This window comes from Cupressus sempervirens, chromosome 8 (assembly GCF_028749045.1).
Source record: "Cupressus sempervirens isolate cs-2001-9-10 chromosome 8, ASM2874904v1, whole genome shotgun sequence".
Lineage (NCBI taxonomy): Eukaryota > Viridiplantae > Streptophyta > Pinopsida > Cupressales > Cupressaceae > Cupressus > Cupressus sempervirens.
Genome location: NC_143125.1, coordinates 160,137,016 through 160,158,795, shown reverse-complemented (window position 1 = coordinate 160,158,795; position 21,780 = coordinate 160,137,016). Strand labels below are relative to the sequence as shown.

At 35.8% G+C, this 21,780-nt stretch overlaps 1 protein-coding gene across 7 annotated transcripts in view; it reads right to left on the bottom strand.

Annotated features, from left to right (window-relative positions):
- The window catches only part of LOC149542052 (S-adenosyl-L-methionine-dependent methyltransferases superfamily protein), a 48,533-nt gene that overhangs the window by 18,351 nt on the left and 8,402 nt on the right, over window positions 1-21,780 (bottom strand). For 4 of the 7 annotated variants that reach the window (XR_016355423.1, XM_089797090.1, XM_089797094.1 and 1 more), the window contains exon 2: window positions 16,134-17,502. Coding sequence is in view for 6 of the 7 variants with exons in the window: in XM_089797090.1 (XP_089653216.1) it covers window positions 16,134-17,416 (1,283 nt within the window). In the remaining variant the exon portion in view is untranslated. Of the gene's footprint in view, window positions 1-16,133; window positions 17,506-21,780 lie in introns of all 7 variants that reach the window. The other 3 variants (XM_089797091.1, XM_089797095.1, XM_089797093.1) reach the window with 1 other exon arrangement.

Sequence of the window (21,780 nt, the reverse complement as noted above, 5' to 3'; positions counted from 1 at the left end):
GGTTTTCACACATCGCCCCAAATTCTTGGGGACCCCCTTTTTAATCGCCTTTAGGGCCAGTGGAGAAGGTTAGATGTATTCTTCGCCCGGTTTCAACTTGATTTTCCAGAGCTATCAGTTCTATCCTTAGGCCGAATAAGTTCAAAATTGATTTCAACTTGGCAGGATAAGATTGTGAATTTTGTACTTAGACGATTTCTTTTGAAAATTTGGATTTAATTGTAAATTTGAATGATTTTCAAATAAGGAAATTTTTCGTTAGACTTAGGTTCTTGGAAAATCTTTTTTTTTTTTTTGGTGAAATAGAATTTAATTTTGTAAGATGAAGTTAAATTGCAAAATCAATTTTTACTCTAGAGGCAATTTTATTTTTTGTCATAAAATTTTAATTATTTAGCAAAATCGATTTAGAGGAAAATTGCAAAATTGGCTTTAATAGATTAAATTTGCCTTGAAAGCTTTTGGTATTTAATGAAATTGGTAAATTAATATTAAGAAATGGCTTTTGGTTAGCCAAAATTCAACTTTAAGGATGTATTAATTAGCAAACCCTCATTAAATAGAAATTTTTAGCATCCCCAAGGCACCATTCAATTTCGTTTTGCAATTTGTGGTTAATTAGTAAATTAAAAGTGCAGTTTTCATTTTAGAAAATTAAAATTTTGGCAAAGTATTTAAAATGGGCCACTAACTTAGCTTTAATTTTGGTTTTTTTTTCCTCTATAGGACCAAGTCGGCCAGCCTGGGAGGAAGGTGAAAGCTGCTATAAAGGGAGTCCCCTCCCATTTCATTTTCATCAATTCATTTGCTCCTCATGCTTGGGCGAATTTGAAGCAAGGGCAGATTTCCAGACTTGGGCGAAATTGGTGGAAGGCAGTTTTTTGGCGATTTTTGGGCAATTTCTCCATTGCCATTGTTGGGCGATTTGTCTAAGGGCCAAATTTTTTGCGTTTTTGGGGATTTTTGCTCCACTTTGTGGGCTGCGATTTGTGCCCTAGGTGGCAGATTTTACAGATTTTGCTCCTTCTTTGCTTGGGCGAATTTTGTGAAGGGCAGATTTTTTTTTTTTTTTTCATGCTTAGCCGAATTTTGTGAGGGCCGAAATTTGTGGAAGACAAAATTCTGATTTTCTAGAGGGGCTGCAATTTTTATATCAGATTTGGGCAATTTTGTTGGGAGAAGAGATACATATGAAAGTTTGATTTTTGCATAGAAGGCAAGTGTTGGATAAGCTTAGAGGCTTTGTTTTCTAATTTGCAAAGGGATTTGTAATTCTTTGATGTCATATCCCGGGTTCCGAAAAGTTGTTGTAAGATTATTAGTTAAGGTGAAAGTCATCATCTAGAGTTGCAAGGAGTGCTTAAGCTGACATCCATTCTTTCGCTCTTTTCTAAGAATTGCACTACTTGGTTCTTCTTGCCTTTTGGTCCACCACTCTACCATCCCGTAATAGGGCGACGAGCATGGAGGATGATAGTGCAAGTAAGAATCCCAAGCGGGCAAACGCTAAAAAAGACAAAGAGGATATGACGCCCAAAACTTCCTTCTTCTCGAAAATGAAGAAAATAACCGATACTAATATCGCTACAGTGGACATGATACGAATGAGGGACAGACTAAAGGAAGGACAATCCCCCTTGGCAAAGAGGATATACAAGAGCGGAATTGTACATGCAACAGCTTTTCCTCCTACTTTGCCTTGTCCGGAATTGATTATGGAGTGTGCATCCAGATTTGATCTAGACAGTAAATCCATCATTTTTGGCGAAGGGAAGAGAGTGTTGGCCAACATTGGCGAACAAGCAATTGAAGAGACATTTAATATTCCCCAGAACAAGGGCATGACAGTTGTAATGGTGGATCAGGCGGCCAAATCATTTCAAGGTAACCAAGAGGCCTACTTCTCACATCTAAAGCGAAATTGGATACACGAAGGAAGGAAAGGAGTTAACAAATCAACAAGGCTTACAGTGGCAGATTTCAAGCCGGAATATGGCGATCTCATTGTTCTTCTCAGCTGGATCATGGGCCTAGCTCAAGCTATGCAATTCGAAAACTGGATGTACTTCTTCATTGATGAAATTGAAAAGGGAAAAGGAAAATTTGATTGGGCTAGGATCATAAGTGAAAATTTAGAGTTGCAACTTAGAACAGTTCAAAACCAAAGGCAATTCTACATGGGATCCTATCTGTTTTACTTAATTGCTAGATTGTATGAGAGTCCGGGACTTAGGGCCTTAGGAGAGATTGGTAATGGGCCGAGGCAATATTTGGTGCATGAATGCTATCCGCAGCTTCATTTGCACAATAACAAGGATTACAAGATGTTTTGCGATGCATTCGCCATGAAGACAGTAAGGGTATTACAAAGGGCGCCTGCTAAGAGACTTTCATCAGAAGCAGAAGCAAAGATTAAGAAGTTTGGGAGTTGGTTCATCCAATTCCCGCAATTCACATACATTAGAGTGGCAGGAAGTACAGTTTGTCCCAAGAGGCTTCCAAGATACCTGCCCGACAAGGTAGTTTTGATGGAATTGGCTAGGCAGCTTGAGCACTATGATAGAGTAATGAGGAATGAGGGGAAAACAGGCGTTTCCTTCTCAATTATAATTGGCAATGATAGTTGCCCAAATCGGGCCACCTTTGAGGCTGCGGAAAAGGAATTGGAGTGGTATCATCTAGGATGGTACAGAGCAAGGCAAGGATTCGACCCTGTTGGTCTTATCAAGGCATCTCATGGAAGCGAATTTAAGCATGTTCCCACTATAGAGGACTTTTGGGCCAATGCAAAGGATGATTTTCACGTGAGAAAGCTAGCTTTCTCGAGATTGTCGGTGAACATGATGAGAGATATCAGATGGAGAGGCCTTGATATTCCCGATCAATTGGAGGATGATCGTAGTGTGTTGAGAGAAGACTATGAGACAGTAGTTGGAACAGAGTTGAATCCAGTGGATTGGGACGATCATCAGGATCCTTCCTTGGAGGCAGTCACAAGGACAGTAGATTTGCATACCGAGTCGTGGTATAATGCCAAGATGAGAAAGCTACAAAGACAAAAGGTTCTCCTTACTTATGAGATGATGAAACCGAAGGAAGGTCTAGTAGAATCAATCGGACAGAAGGGTGAAGGAAGTGGCTGGCAATCGGAGACAGTTAGAAATAGCAAGAAGAGGGCTTTGGAGGTAGAGAAAAGCCAAGAACGTTCGGAACCTCCAGCCAAGAGACGGCGGGCAGCGCCGTCAAGGGAGAGTATAACTAAGGCTAGAAGCCAAGAGGTCAATTCGAGTGATAAAGGGGCCGCAGTGGAGGTGAGCTCTGATTCGGAATCAAGTGGCTACAGTGAAAGTACGGAGTACTCCCCTCTCTCGGAGAACCAGCAAGGAAATATGGCAGAAACTAGTAGAGAAGAAGATGGGCCGATTGATATTGAAGAGATAAGTCAGGCGTCTAAGGCCGTTGGTGATGCTTTGTTGGTCGAACCGAATCCGGATTTGGGGAGATGCACTGCACCACTATGGTTAAGGCAAATGCTTATGCCGAGAGGCGAGGTGGTAATGGCTCACACAGTTGATGATATACAAGGACTAATAGAAAAGGATGATAGCGAGAACCAAAAACAGATGGCAAATATGGTGGCAAGGGTAATCAGAAGCCACAGTGATGGTCACCGAAGGGTTCAGATTGCTATACCAACAGTCAATAAGGCAGCTGATGAGATTGCAGCCCAGGAGTACGAAATAGTAGAACATAATTTGGGAAGAAATACAGATGATATGGAATGTGAGGAGGTTCAGGAAGGCATAGCATCAATCAGAGAAAGATTGAGGAAGGCAAACGAAAGGATAGTAAAGTTGGAGGCCGAAAACAAATATTGGAGAGATTGCCAGCCAATCCAACAGCTGCATCAGGCAGCCCTTCCTCAAGACAGCGGGAGCAATTCAGAAGAGGTATCAGCTCAGTTACATGAAGTAAGGGGTTGGATCTATGATACAATCCAAGATGGGCGAAATTTCTTGCCCTCCTTCATCTCAACATTCCAGTCATTGGTGACTGTTAGAAACAAATTCAGATTATTTGAAGAGGAATGGAAGAATTTTCTTCCCATCAAGGATTTGGTTATTCCTAGGCTGCAGGCGTTCATTAGGCTACCGGAGGCATATTTGGAAAGAGCCCGGTTGGTTGATGAGAGAGGATTGAGCATAGTTGAATCTTGGTATGTCGCATTGACTACCAGATTCAGAACACTTGAAGAAATTCATGATGAGATTGCACAACACGGCCCAAACATCGACACTTCCATTTCGACCATGATGAGCGACGTTGGCGTGGCGCTTGATTTTGAGGGTATTAGAGAGGAGGATGTCAGTGAGACAAGATTTGGATCGAGATTGGATGAGTTAGGAAAGGCTGCTGTCAAAAGGAAACATCTAAACACCCTTTCCTCACTCAATGCTTTTATTGGGTTTGCAAAGGAATATGAGAAGGATCACGAAAGGATACTACAAGCAGCAAACAGCGTGGCAAAGTCAGCAGAACTCCGAGCGAAGCACACACCTTGTCCTCCTATGGAAGAAGTTAACGAAAGACTAGCTAAGTTCATTGCCTTAGCTAAAAGAACAAAAGAAAAAGGAAGAATTATATTAGAAGATCATCTTATGTAAGCCCAAGTGGCAACTTTCTCTTTCTTCTAGAATAGGACAAGTGTTTGTTTCTGATTGGCCACCATTTTGGTGCCTTCTCATTGGTTGCCACTTTTGCACTTTTTTCATTGGTCCATTGATGAGGTGGCATCTTCTCATTGGCCGATGGGGTGGCAACCCTAATTAGGGTTTTTGGATCCAATCTGGATTGTCGATCTTGTTTTGATCTCTACCGTCCATTGTATTTTGGACCTCTATATAAGGCCATTGGCTCTCATTTGTAAAGAAGGAGGTTTGGAGAAATTGTTGCGAAAATAATACCAAAGTGCTCTCTTTTTCATTGCATGTTGACTAAGAACATTGGGTGTTATTGCATGTTTTCTACTTCCACATAGTTAAATTTTCTTTTCAAGTTGAAGCAATTTCATTTCAAGTTGTTAGAGTAAGAGTAAAATAAAATGGATAGTTGCATGGTAGCTTTGGTAGATGTTTGATAGGGGTCAACACTAGGCCACTAGCATCCTAGCGGCTGGTTGGGAGACTTTGTGTGGTGATCTAGTTTACTTTCCTTTGAAGCGTTGCATCTATGGAGGTAGGGCCGCTGGTTAGCCTTCATTAGATTCGATCCCCGTCCATCTGCTAACCTTCCATTCTTAGGAGTAGGAGTAGTTGAGCAGCCAAATTTCATGCTTAGAAGAGGTTAGTTAAAGAAGTAAACCAAAACATCGGCATTCTCACCTTCCATCGCCGTTCACCCTACATTGCCATCATCGCGCCATCAACATCATCTAGCATTCATACCAAACCACCATCTTCGTTTTCTCACCAAGATCCAAATTTTTCTCAAACAAGAAAACGTAAGGCCGCCTACGTGATTACCAGCAAATCACATTGATAAAACTGAGCGAGTATCCAACGGTGTAAGGAACATTGGAGTTATACTCATGTCCCATGAGAGATAACTTTTCAAGAGAGGAATTATGTATTTGATATTCTGTATCAAGCATCCAATTACTAATATGTTATGTAGTGACACAAAACTCGCATCAACACAATGTACCCTTTATCATTTTTATTCTTATGTTGGAGACTTCTATTCTTTTGTTGTATCTATATATCATGTATTTTAAGATCCTACAGGATATTGTATTGCATATTAATGTACTTATATCTATTCTCACATACCCTGCAACATGTGTAGTGGATGTTATTCATTTAATGTGTACTCATTGTATTAGTTGTATTCATGCATTTGCTTATGAGATGATGTATCTATTATTTCTTTATGATTCGTGAACATGTATTGAAGACCTAAACTAATTATTATAAACTTCTTTAATGTGACTCAACATGAAGGAACCCTTGAATAATGCAAAACTGTATTCATAATTGCTTATGTGTACTTGATGTGTATGTGTATATTGCTTCCGCATGGTTATCTTGTGTTGTTTAAACTTTAAAACAAAAATAGTTCATTAAACATTGTAACATGTTAGGTTTATTTCTCTTGGGTGCCCGAGCGGGGAGTTACACTCCATGGGTTTCTTCCCAATGTTGTGTCATGTTTTTAACTTGGTATCAAAGATAATTGTAAATGATCTAAGAGTTTGGAGAGAGCAGAGAGTGAAAAAAATATGGTGAAGAGAGGGCAGTTTGAAGGAGGATAAGGTCAGCATGTTCTGAATGAATGAATTCTGCTATGTTTGTCACTGTATTATGTGAGTTATGTTCTTTCATCAATTTGGATTTCTCCTCTGTGCCTGGTTTTTAACTTGGTATCAGAGCTTAAAGGTAAGAGGATGGTCTGCAAGATGTTTATTTATCATAGGCACAGATGAAGCATCTTGAAGATTAAGTTTGCTAATTGGTAAAGCCAAAAAAGGCAAATCCATGAAGAGTGTCCAGATTGAGAGGAGATGCATGTGAAAGAGTTCCTCGTGGATGTTGGCAGCACACATGTTTAGAATTTGTCGTGATTGTGCAATTTTGGTTGAGTTGTGATATTAATCTGCCATTTTAAAAAAAAAAATTATGTGTGCTTGTCACAAGAATTTGTTTATGTGATGTGTGCAGCATGGAGATGTTGGAAATGTTTAGGCAAATATAGAAGCATTGTGTGAAGCTTCCAACCATAGATTAGAGGTCTATAGAGCATCTCTGTGCAAGCAGGAGTGCCAGAGACTGCATACAAACTTCTTGTGAGAAAAAAGTGTAAGAGTTAGCATAGATTATAAGGTGAGATGGTGTGCTTGAGGTTGTAGTCATGTTGCAAAGGGATGTCAGAGATGTGTTCTGTTTTGGATTGAAAGTGTTTGGTTTGGTGGTGTGAGAATATGTTTGTCTAAATGTGTTGATGTCAATAGTGGTCATGTAAAAGAATATTGTTGAAATGATATCCCTCAAGAAATTGTTGTTAATAGTATTTTGGAGATTGAACTATTGGATGGTTGATAAATGAGTTATTGTAAGGGGTGCACTATTGGTTGTGCCCAACACCCCAAAGGTTTTTGGTTTGATGTATTGATGAACCATGAATCTAAAAAGGATTCATATAGAACTGGCAAGTAGAGCGACTAGGTACCCATGTATCTCACTAGATGGACTTCTTTTTATCTGGACTCAATAATCAGTTTGATGCGGTTACAAAAGGAGAAAACCCCATAGTGATGATCTAAGTCACAATATTCGGCGAATCTCAAGCATGATATTCAGATATTGCCTAATTTCAATTTTTCCTAAAATATTCAATGAAAATCACTTGTTGTTTGACCACAAAAATTGGGATTATTTTTTTATTGCTGTAAACATTTAGAAACTAGTACTCTCTGCATTTGGCAACCTTTTTTAGGGTTTCCAAACCATTCTTTCTTTGAATGCACAGAATACTGAAAACGGAGGTTTCAATGAGCCATTACAGCCCTGTATCAATGAAGAGTGCACAGACAAAATTTTAAGCCAGCTCGTGCAGACTGTAATCTGCAATTTTCCTTGTGCCATTTCCTGCATCTGCAATTTCATCCCAGTGGAGGTCTTTCATCAAATTCATCTTTGTTAAATTTATTTAGTTGTAATGTAATAATGTATAAATGAAGACTTTGTTTATTAAATTTAATATTTATTAAGTATAAATGAGATGATGTATAAATGAAATAATGTTCATTAACTTTAGGTTCATTTTGTTATAATGTAACAATGTATATGTTACATTTATTAATTTTAAATTAAGTTTTTTTTTAATAAAAAAATTATTAAGTATAAATAATATATTTTAAAAGTATTGATATATTATTTTTAAGTAATATAATTAATTCTTTAAATTTTAAAATATTAGAGTAATAGGTCATTAGATATATATATATTTAATCAATCAATTAAGTTTATAGTTAATGTGAAATGAAAATTTTGTTTTAAATTATAAATGAAATATAACATCCAGATTTCCACGGTCTAAATTAACAACTATCAACTCAAAGAATACAATTATTACTTCGTTTCGTAGGAAGACAGTTATATCATTCTTGTTCATGTGATTAGGAGTTACTGTTAAAAGCAGTTAGACAAAATTTCTTAACTAAAAACTTGAAATGCCATTAATTGAAATCACTACAGAAGTTGAAAACCACATACCTCAGAAAACTAAGACCGAAATCAGACTAGTGATGCTTCTGCAACCACTTGGTTTAGTCCACAAATACACTATAACAATTTTATATAATGACTATCATCTACAAACCGCTACCTTAAAATCAAATGATAATTACAATTAAATACCACCATATTTTAAATTAGGGCATCACATACCACTGTATCAATTAGGGCATCATTTACCTTTGGTTCATTTAGGGCTTTTGATACCACTGTCTCACTTAGGGCTTCCGCTACCACGGATTCAACTAGGGCTTCCGATACTGCTATCTCACTTAGGGCTTCCAATACCACGGTTTCATTTTAGGGCTTCCGCGACCATGGATTCATTTTATTAGGGCTTCCGCAACAATGGATTCAATTTAGGGCTTCTGTGACCACAAATTCAATTTAGGGCTTCCGCGACCACGGATTCAATTTAGGGCTTCTGCGACCACGAATTCAATTTAGGGCTTCAAATTCCTTTCCTTCCGATTGCTTAACTGTGACAGTAACTCAAGGTTAGAATTATACTTATATTTGATATCCATATTAATGAGAAACAATCCACGATTCTATATCTTGCATCTAGGTGTAAAATAACGGTAACAATAAATTAACTCTTTTTAATCTTACCTCCTCATAAATAAAAATGATAATACCTGATTCTGTTAATCAAATGAATGCATAGTTAATCTCTATCTGACGCATGTCCGACATCTGGAGACGAGGTGAACATTGCCAGGGGCTTAACCACCCAACCTCAGACCACAACATATCCCCACACGATCTCTGATGAGAAAGGCCCTCCCTACCCGGAATAGATAGGGATCATCTTGTCATCTACTGGGCTTCCTAGTAAATAACTCACCATACGACTTGGCAGCAAGATATTACAATAACAGGAATGTGCATGAGCTATTAATTGATTCATATTAAATGATAAATATTGGAATGTTATAACTGATACGGATTCAATTATTACAGATTCCTCTTTATCACCTCGTCACCCTTTTTCTTGGCCACACTACCGGGTGAGTCCCAGGTATTCGGAATTCTCAAAGCAAATGGCTCCATCATTTCACAATTCTATGACAAGGTTCTTTAAAGATCTCAAAATTTGACAATATTCCTGACAACAATCTTCATGAGTGGTACATGCATGAGCTAATGCATTGTTTATTTTATTATTTATTTAATTCTAATATCTTTCATGTTTGCAGTTATCTCTACACCTCCTCACCATTCTCAGGCCATCAAGTCGGTGATTCCTTGGTGCCTTCAGATTAACTTCACATGGATACTTTACACCTTCTTCACCCTATATTGGCATTTACACCAGGTGAATTCCTTGGTGTACTGTTTTCAGTATCTCAATATGAGTTATTTGTATTACATCAAGATGCATTTGATTACCAACTGAGATAATAACATTCTGGCCATTGACCTTATATGATTCTGAGAGAAACCACATATTTGGATGTTTATATGAATAAAAGAAAACGCCAGTCTTATGCATAAATTTGAGTAACAATATCACCAAGGAAATTGACTGTTTTACAAGATATTCGACAGACTTGTGCATTAGTTATAGCCAAACTATCACAAATGATAAATGACTACTTGCAAGGGTCACAGCAGACTTGAAGAACAGTTCGGTGGTCATTTCCACTTGCTATTATTAATGGCTTACGGATTACTTTTGCATTCATCTCTTTAATAAAATAAAAATAAGGAATATATGGATTGTTTTTAAGAGCTTACGTGACTTTGTCACCAAACTTTGCGGAGAGTCTTGTGCTTAGAAGAAATTGCCTAGCTTGCTGTGTGACCTGTGGATGTTAATACTAAATTGGTTTTAAGGCAAAACAGAATCGACTCAGGGTTGATTAGTTATATATATATATATATATGCAAATTTATTTTCAGAATACATTTGGTTCAATCTAGAATAGTTACTTCCTTGTCATTGCTCATAAACATTTCAGAGTATTACTCACATTATTGGATATATAGAAAGAGAAGTCGACAGACTTAATGTATAGTTTGGCATCATATTTCACACGTTATCACTAGGAGAAACCACAATTAGAATTAAAGAGCATCAGAGTTATAAATTTCTATGCAACAATGACACCAAAAGACATACGACTGATGCAAAAATGCGGACAAAAATAAATATAAAGAAGACCCTGCGGTATACGAGTTTGCAATCTTTACGAATCGTAAAAGACTTAGCATAAAAGGATATTGTGGTTCAGAAATAGTCTGGCGTGACACCTTTGTGAGATAATCCGGAATGCTCTGAGTGGGTAAAAATGGACTCCTCTTCCTGTTCTGGTTTTCCACGGGTGACACTCTGTTTGCTCCTGATCTCTCACGGCAAAAAGTAAGACTCCACTCTTGGCTTAGGGTCATGGTTATGAGAGCATGCCAACAGTATTGTTAGCGGAATGTAAAGAAATAAAAATCCGGAAGTATACATAGTTCCTTCTTTAGAGATGAAGGCCGAGAGTCACCAAAATTAGAGAGGGAAAAAGATGATAAAACCGATACAATCATAAGACTCTAATATAAAAGAATAACTTGGCTCATCAGCTTCCAATAGTTATAAAAAAAACCATTCGAATTCCCAAGATGACCATCAAAAATTCAAATTAAAAGATAAAATAAAAAGGTTGGGAAACAATTTGAATTGCCAAAATGTTAATCAATTAAACATGCCAAATGTTTAAAACAAGGATACTAAAAAGAAAGAATAAAGTTGGAAGATAATAATTCCATTATTATACAAATTCAAACATTATAATTCAAATGTTATTATATTTCGATTATTATTATAATCTTATATTTATAAATGTACATGTAAACAGCACTTTATTATTAAATTATAATGATACCAAATCATTTTTATATTATATACACGAATATAAATTATTATTAAAATAATATGATGAAAGATAAATTAAAATCCATTTGAGATATGTTTTATATTTTAGCTCAATTATTTATTAAATAACTCATGCGGTTCCACAGATGTATCCTATTTCAAATCGATAGGTCCTTTACCCGTCTGCCCAGTGATGGTGATGCCCTGCCTAATTCTTTTTTGACAATGCTTCCACCCCTTTGACATTCTTCCTGCAAGGAATTTCTCCGTAATTAAATTATAAATTATTTAATCATAAATAATCATAACGGTTAACCTTTCATCTTAATTTCATGAATTCGCGATTAACGATCAACTAACATGTCATCTTCACTAGAAATCATAACGACTATCTTACCATTTCGCCAAATTATATCAAATTAAACTGCCAACTGACTTCATGCAAACCTCAACGGCTATATTTCAAGCTAGGTCAAAAATTGGGATGTAGCATGAAATATTTTAAAATATTGATATATTAATTTTTCAATAATATGGTTATCATGTTTTATAATTTATAAATGTATCATCATGTTTAAAAAGTTTTTAAATCTATCAAACAATTTTAACTATTTTGATAATTTATGAGATATTTTACATATATTTAAAAATAATTAAAATTATATAAGGCGAATTTAATTTGAATTTTTCTCTGGTCGACGAACTCGAACTTGAATTCAAACCTTATGACTTAGGCTACAGTATAGTTAGCATCTAATATGTATTTCCTTATTAATGCCGATAGGCATTCTACAATGGCAGAAAGGGTGGAGTGAGATGGTGTGACTGTGTTACTTTTAACTTTTCGAGGTTAAATTTAACAACCATCTACACGTCAAAAAAATTTATTTAATTATAAACAGAATATACTCTTAAATATAATTTAATAAACACCACATAAAATATTTGTTAAAATTATAATGTTTGGAGATATAAATCATCAATTTTTTATAGAAATTAAAATAAAAAGCTTAAAATGGGGGGGAAATGGAGATAATGGAAATATAAATAATTTTGGGTGTAGTAAATTAAATTTCAATCATTTTGTAGTGGAAATCTATCGGCATTTTTTTAAATAGATTTATTTAAGATATCTATACTAATAAATATAATGGACTGTGTCAGTGATCAGCACAGCCCATATTTGGGTTTCTCCGTGGGTTTCTCTCTAATGTTGTGTCATGTTTTTAACTTGGTATCAGAATAGTTGTGTTTTTTAACTGTAAATTGTGTCATGTTAGAAATGTAAATTAGTTATCTGTCACCTCACATGGGTCAGCACAGACCATGTTATGTTCATTGGCATATTTTCCACATGCAGCTGCCAAACACCATCCAACAGACCAACCTATCAATCACCGTCCATCTCAACTGCTGTCATAAATATTGCAGCTAATTCTATGGTACAGTATAGTTAGCATTGAATATGTATTTCCTTATAAATATAATGGACTGGGCCTGTGATAAGCAGAATACATATTAAATGGGCTCTGATACCAAGTTAAAAACATAACACAACACTGTAGAGAAACCCATGGAGAAACCCAAATATGGGCTCTGCTAATCACAGACCCAGTCCATTATATTTATAAGGAGATACATATTAAATGCTAACTTATACTGTAGCATGGAGTTAGCTGGAACATTTATTTAAGTAGTTGAAATTGGCACATGTCTATCATGGACAGTTGGTCTGTGCCAACCAAAGTCATGATAATTAATTTATTTCTAGCAGTTTGCAAATGTTTCTTGTAATGTCCCCTGGTAATTTAAGTTCAATTATTATTTAAATTAACCTCAGTTCTTGTATCCTAAGTTGAATCGACAAGAAAAAGCATTCATTTTCCATAAACATGTGGTAAAAGTGGGGACAGTCATCCATTTGTATTATGTATTATGTAATCTGATTTCATATGTTATCTCTATTTCTTGTTCCTAAGCTTGACCTGCTATTACTTTGTTATAAGGAAAGAGGAGGTCTCCATACAATCCATGGTGCTTAGAGACCACTTGATAGATTCCCTCCAAGTTTACATATCCAAGCCCTTGTACTCTCTTGGAACTACGCCTGCAAGGCACGCAGGGTCATTAATCCCTACCCTATCTTAGGAACTATCCTTTTGGAATTTAGAGTGCCATACTTTGAGTTGCTTCAGCCTTCCTTCTTCATCACTAAAGTCATAATGAAGATCTTAGAATTGCCTCTATTACTATATTTATATATATTAGACAAATCCCTATCCCTAATAGAATTCTGGTATAGTAATATTATGTAAATCAGCACTTCACTCATAGGTACATAATAGTATAATTGTGTAAATCAGCATCTAGCTTAGCTACGTAATAATAATATTGTGTAAATCAGTATCTAGCTTAGATACGTAATAGTATTATTTACTGTCATACAGTGGATACCAGCATTGCAGATATTTACTTCCTTACTATTCCTTGAAGAGTATGAAATATATTTATAATTTCTCATCTTCCATCTGATCAGTAATCAAGCTATGATCTGCCTTCCTCCCCTCTCCCCCTGAATGGTTTAGGCTGTCTTTAGAATCTAGATACAAACAAAGAGCTATAATGGATGAGGTACGTCTGTACCTTAAGGCATATCTCATCCCTTTGGCTCTATATAATAATCACTGCCATTAGTTAATGTTTAAACGATATTAACATATTTGCTGTTTCAACTGTTGATGTCCTAATAACTCACAACCTTCTTGATTTTTATGAATGATATGTTTGAAACATTGATGTCCAATATTTTCTCCCTCATAGATGCTATGTTTATTCTTGACTGGCTTCCATCAATTAGGTCTTAGACAATTACCATATGTAATCTTCAACATCCACAATGTATAAACATTGATGTCCAATATTTTCTCCCTCATAGATGCTATGTTTATTCTTGACTGGCTTCCATCAATTAGGTCTTAGAAAGTTACAATATGTAATCTTCAACATCCACAATGTATTTGAATCCACAATGACTTCCATCAGTTCCATAACATATTGACTAAGTCGAATCCTTACTTGATACATGGAGCTTGTTGCTTATATCATTGCAGAATTTCAATATGACTCGTTGAGATAATTAATGGTTGTGTATTCAATCTATATGTATTCTTCTGAGCGGAGGAAGTGACGCTTAATGTGATCCTATGGAGAGACCGACGTCAAGTATCTTCCACATACAATCCAGATATTTATATAAGTTTCAATCTTTAATTAAAACAAAATCAGTTATAGATTATAGGGCATGAACTATATTATATTTCTCATTATTTATTTATTTTTATATTCTTTTTTGGGAAAGGGGATATCACATCTCTTTTTCAAATGAAAGAAGAACAGTTGAAATACTCAAATTCTAATGATGAAACTTTATAAGATTTAAATAGTTAAATAGTAAACAAAAAGCTAGGGACTTTATCAGTGGTCATCTCAAAATTACCAGGTACTGTTTGAGTAGGTAGGTGAAGGAATAAATGACAAGAAGCTTGGAATATGTGTATAACAACATGGAACAAGTACTAGTATCTTAAATTTTTATCATAGGAAGCAGAGTCACAAATAGTTACACTTGAAATCATAATTACTAGACTTGCCCAAACTTGGAGAGCCTTAAGACAAGCTGCTGAATATGATTCATAAACTCAGGAACTGGGTGTCAAGCCTGGTCAGACTCCATGGGCTTTCCAAGTCTTGTCCGCAAAACTTGGCTATGACAGTTGAGCGTAAAATTAGAAAAAAGAACAAAAAAAAATAACATTATACTCATTTCATATGCAAGCACAAGCAAGGCAAAAAAAAGAGAATTCAAGAAAAATATAAACCGTTGAAACAAAATCCATCCAACATTGCTTGGGTTTGATAAATTCTCTATAACTTAGACACATGTTTTTTGAAGGATTTGGAGGCCTCTTAGAGCTTGGTTGAAATTCATAAAATTGTGGAAAATGGCATGCACCAGGAAGGTCTGGATAGAAAAGGCTCCAGCCCTCAACCCTACCCAATATCATTTTAGTTTTTGGGCCATGGCAAATGGAAAAAGCTACTTTTTTCCTTCAATATTTTTCACAATTAAATCCCAAGTAACTGAAATACATTTATGCTTTTGGTTTGTGGAGTTAATCCATATCCTAAGTATAACTCCAATGGCCGTAGCAAAGTACTGAGTCTGAGTTCAACTCTTGAGAGCGAGAGAGAGAGAGAGAAAGGAGAGAGAGATTTTGCATGTGAAATTAAAAGCAAAAAAATTCAATCCTGCCACTTCTTTCAAGTTCAACTTGTTTGTGACTAAAATGTGTAGGAGGGCTTGGATGAGATTTTTAAATCAATTAAGGCTCAGCCAGTTGCATATTTATACAGCGCAAGGGCTGCAGATAAGTTTTTGGTATCAATGGCCTCTCTCAGACAGCTTGAAGCTGACTTCCTGGCTTTGGCTGCTCAAGTTGAGCTGCTACATGACTAGGCTGTGTTGGAGAGATGTTGATTTCAATAATGTATGCCACTCTTTGAAGGCTATGACCACTTTTTTGGACAAGGCATACGACAAGCATCACGTCAAGCTAGTATTTTCTTCTGTGGCTTTCTAGTGCTAGCTATTCCAAGGAGGCAGATGAGGATAAAATTAAAATCATAGTTGTTTTGATCTTTCTTGTGGCCCTTTTATAGTAAGGAATCAATATTTGTTATTAACTTATTTCCTTTTGTGGTTTCTCTAAAGCTTCTATCTCAATAATTCAAATACCCTTAGTGTGGACTGTGGAGAATCACATTTTTGTTTATACAACATATTTCCCAAGGAACATGAAGTCAATGGTACCTGGCTGGTTGCAACTGACCTGCATTTTCTGCTGGAGTTTATTATAAAGAAGAGTTCTCCCTCGGTTTACACATCAAACAATAAATGAAGAGAAGCATAAGCATACCTTTCAAGCTCTCCCTCAGTAAATACATGGTAGTAACGATTGTAAATAACAGCCCCCTTTTTATCATCTTTCTTTGCAAACCCGCTTGCAATAGCTTGAGCAGATGTTCCACTAACTTCTGCCCGATGGTAAGGTAAATGCCAAGGTACAAAAAATTCTTGTTGTTCTCTCTCACTTTGTTTTGGAAGAACGGAAACCTCGCCCTCTGCAATATCTTCCTTAGTCTCAGGTGCCTCTAGCCCTTGCGGGTAATGCATTTTAAGAGGATGGGTTTTGCTGCATTCTCCACTGTTTTCAGTAAGCAAGTCTTGACCACCGGAATCATCATTTGCTGACTCCTGAATACTTTCCAGAGCAGCAGATGATGAACTAGACTGAAAACTGCTAGTTTTTCCAACCCACTGCTCTGTATACTTGCACGTAAGAGGGGTCCATTTTGTAAGCAAAGATCTATCTTCCTGCTCTACAGCCCAAACAGTTATCAGAACCTTTCCTCCCTTATGAACTATTCTAACAAGTTCCTCTATTGCCTTTTTCCTGCGCTCTTCAGTACTAAGATGATGTAAAACAGCTATAGATATTGCAGCATCACCAAACCCACTTCTATAAGGAAGATTGATTGCATCCGCAACCAACACTTCATGTCCTCTACTTCCACAGATGCTGATCAAGGAAGGACTTATATCACAACCTATAAAAAAACAATTTGGATTGAAGCCTAGATATTTTCCATTGCCACATCCAGCATCCAAGACAATTGACCCTTGTGTCAAGGAATCGAGAAACTTGGCCACTTTTGGCCACTTAGCGAATCTTGTCGAGCTGAAGTGAGGTGCAATAGCATCATAGACATTATGAACATATTTCTTTTCAATATCTGGAGTAAAATTGGCACTAACAGGATATTGGTCTTTCTGAGTTGAGAACAATGCCTGTGTTTTCTGGAGATTTCCATCAGTAGCTGCTGGATCCAAATTATCAGAATTCATTGGAAGCGCATTAGATGATAACGTCAGTTTTTTTTCAAAAGAGCTGAAAGGTAGTATGTTTCTGCAATTTGAGGATGACAGGTTTCTTGAAAACAGACTTGTATTTGAGGTCGCACATATCCTACCCCAGCCTCTCCCATGAATTTTATCTGAAAGATTACTAAATTGTGATACATATAGTACTTTCATAACTTCTCCATTTGCTGCATTCAACTTTGTCACCATACCACATTCAGAACAGAACTCTCCGTGTGGGAATACTGACACTGAGGAAATTTGATGGCATTCAGTCATAAAAGTTGATTTCTTGATGTTTTTCCCATTGTATACTGGCTTTGACGCCACTTGTTTATCATAGGCAATAGCAGAGGCCTTCAAACCTGCTAAAATGATAAAATGCAAGCAAAAGAACACAAGCAAGATACAAATGTTACTTTTTTAAAACCTCGCAGTTAGAAGCAAAAAAATTGTACAATTTATTTTTAAAAAGTACGACTAGCATAAAAATGGTTTAAGACCTAAAAGATAATAAAACTGCAAAAAATGTTAAGAATTGATCTACAGCAAAGGAAGCAGCAGAAAGTCTGTGCAGTCACTATTAAAAGCAGCCGCTCTACTTCCAATAGAAAATGTCTCAGTTGAAATCTTATGTCAGAAAAGGGCTCGCAAGTAGACAAACAATAACTTTTTTTTTTCTCTAAAACAACCTGCCAGATTATGGTCCACGTTCAAGCTGATGCACTCCAAGCACACCCTTATGATAATGAAGCAGTTTTAAACATGGGAAACGTATGAAAAGAATGCTCCCAAACAATGGGAACTTTATCTACCAACCAAAAGAAAAAGAAAAAATGATTCCATGTGTGAATACATCTGACAAATGACTCTTTCTGTTGGACAAATTTATCTTTTTAATTATCAGCTCAGATCAAAAGGGTTATGCTTTATCTGAATACAAACATTCTATAGATTATTTTATATTGCAATGCTACATCCTCGGATGTTACTTTATGGACTTGAAAAAATAAAAAAAAGATTGTTAATAAGTAGGAGATATTTTCCACAGCAAGTCAAATTGTGATATTGCTCTCAGGATTCAACCATGTACTTTTTTGAGTCAGACTCATTGACCCCATGTTTCACGAGTAGTGGATCACAAAACCCATCTCTCATGACAAAGAATGGAACACTTAACATGCATTGGATCTAGGTGAAGCATCGGGGCTTCCTGGGAGGTCACCCATCCCAGTACTACTCCAGCTTGAGCGCACTTCCATAGTACTCATGAAACATGAGGTCAATGAGTTTGACTCAAAAAACTATACGGTTGAATCCTGATAGCAATATCACAAAAGATTGTTATCAACTGCTAAGACTTTTATCAAAGAGATCACTCGGTATCCATTATTTAAAGTAAAAGGCTATCTTTCCACAGATGTGTTGCTCTTTTTTTAATTTTTATATAATATATAATCTAACATGTTATAACTTTGAGTACACTCATCAAAATGGAGGTAAAGTAAGTTGATTAGTCAAATCAGTACTACACATTTCAGTTTACCCATTCTTTATTAGCACTAAGCAATGGAGGTGGGATCTATGTTTTAGCCAGCAGGATTTTGATCTATAAACTCAACAAGATCTGTCTGAAGGATGTCAAATTAGACAAATTATTTGTGGATCTTTGGAAGGAGCAAGGAGCATCAAGTTATCATTAGGCCTGAAAGGCTCTTTCATCACATTTTATAATATGAACAAGAAAGAATAATTGTGTACGAAGGCGGACCCAAGTTTTATGCTATGTTGGATTCTTCATGATACCCTAAATTCCCCTATTTGCCTTTGTGAAAGAAGCCCATTAGACTCTCCTGATTGATTTAGATTGCATAATCCTTCTCTTGAAAATTGGAGCAACAATAATCTCCTTTTCATCAAGAGCTATTTGAGTATTGTCTCTTCTTTAACTACGCCCATATCTGAATTTGAATTGTAACAACATTTCCATCAAAGGCTCTGGTTAGAACTTCACAACAATTATCTTAAAGAAAAATGGTGGGTTTGGACCTTTAAATTTGTTTTTGCAAGGACCAAGGGCATCTTCCAATTACTATCCTATCAAAGAAATGGGTAAAAGAATATTTAAAAAAAGCTTAGAGGATTTCCAAACAATTTCAAAGACGAATTGGTAAAAGGGATTAAACCAATCTAGAGAGTGGTACAAGACATCCAGGTGACATTGAATAATTTTTGAAATATTCAAAAAAATGATTTACAATGTTTTCTACATTTCTGTATGTTGTATCCTTGGAACCCTTGGAGTGCAACTTGGCCTTGGAAGTGCTGAACACTCCCAAAGGATGCAGATCTGCGTTCAGGGACCTCAAAATAAAGACACAAACTAGGCCAATGAATGCATATCCAAAGTCTAAATTAATAGCTACACTCACGGAGTTATCATCCCATAAGTGGAACCACCAAAATGTCTTACTCCAACAGTCAATTTTACTTCCCAAGCTACTTTTCCTTATTCAATGACTTGTTTTTGCTTCCACAAAGGATATGTCACCCACATTGGGGATGACTCTTTGATTCTCTAGGAGAGTCCTTCATTTATGATTTTCAATAGCTTTTGAGTTTTCATGTTTTAAATTATAAAATACATAGATTTGAATTAGGAACTCTAGGCATACATCTCTCCCACAAAGATTGCACTCTTTGTATACTATCTCTTTCACAATAAAATTCTATTGATTTTGTCAGTTTCAATTCTAATTAATTTTCAATTCAATAATGCCCAAGTTTCATCTATAACACATCAAGTTCATAGCTAGTGCACTCTGCCTTAAATTGCAACAATGATTTAGATCATAAGCTTTAAAATTCCAGAATCCGTGCTTGTTCGTTTTAGAGTTTATGTTAAGGAAAACTGAGAGGCTGCAAAGATTATTTTTTGATGCCTTAAGTGTTTGAAATATCCCAGACTCTGATAATGCTTCAAATCTGATTGAGATTTTAATTTTTTGCTCATGCTTTGCTTCATCATAATGTAATATTGCAACATGCAAACATGCAGATTAAACATGCAAGATAAACAATATAGGTTTTCAAGGAAAGAAATTTGATGAAACATAGAGTCGAAGTTAGCCAATGGGTATTCCAATTATTCTCATGAGAGATGGATTCGTGTGAATCACTACTCATGAAACATGAGTCGATGAGTTTGACTCAAAAACTACATAGTTAAATCTTGATAGCAATATCATAACCACGATGTCTTCTTCAATTACAAAACATACTCTCTGTGTCTAATCAAGGAATGATATTGTTATGAGTGGACACGTAATCTCAAACCTTGCATGCAATGTGGTTCTTCAATTATTATCACATGTTCTATCATAACATAAAGATGAATGGAACTATGTAAAGATGGGAGATGGCTGATCGTCAACATGAGACCTACCTTTATTTTGTACCTTAGAAGTTTGCCTTCACAGATGCTATCATGGGCTGTTATCCCAAGGTGTGTGGTATACTGAAAACTCCTTTCATGAACTGTCAGACTTCCCACCTCAAGACCGTTGTTATAAACCAGGCCAGCAACTAAATTGAAGTCAATGATGTTTGTATATCCATGCATAAGAAAGAAACCCATCTCATATTCCTTACTTTTCGAGTGAATGTGTCTCCATACACTTCAATCCAACCCAAAAACAAATGTAGTCCCAAATAACTCTAAACATGTAATGTATAACCATGTCAGACAGCCATGTGTCAACCATGAATCCATGAAAATTGTGTCACAACCCAACCAAGGAATGATATTGTTATGAACCGAACACATAATCTCAAACCTTGCATGCAATGTGGTTCTTCAATTATTATCACATGTTCTATCATAACATGAAAATGAATGGAACTATGTAAAGATGGGAGATGGCTGATCATCAACATAAGACCTACCTTTATTTTGTACCTTCCAAGGTTGCCTTCATAGATGCTATTATGTGCTGTTATCCCAAGGAGTGTGGTTGTTACATCCCAATTTTTGACCTAATCTAAAATGTTCATATAGCCGTTGAGGTTCACATGAAGTCAGTTGATAGTTAAATTTGTTATAATCCTACGAAATGGTAAGATGGTTAGTCGTTATAATTATTTATCACGAATTCATGGAATTGAATAGGTAGTTAGCCATTATGATTATTTATGATAATAACTTGTTATGGTAATATGATTTAACTATGGAGAATTTCTTTGTAAGAAGCACGTTGAACGGGTGGAAGCATTGTCAGAAAAGAATTAGGCACAAAAGCATCACCATCACTGGGCAAATGGGTTGAGGACCTAGCAACTTGAACATCAAGATACAATCGATAGAACCACATGAACTATTAAATAAACAATTTAAAATATTAATTATTAATTAAAATATAATATGTACCTTAAAGGTTTAATTGATCTTTCACCTTATTATTATAATAAATATATCTATGTACGTACAGATAGATATAAAAATGAAGTGACACTGTCGTATTATTTTATTATAATAAAATGACGCTACCTCACCAATATATTTATATGTACGTATATAAATATAAATCATAATAATTTTTGAATTATAACCTTCAATCTTCTTCCATCTTTTTATTCTTTTTCTT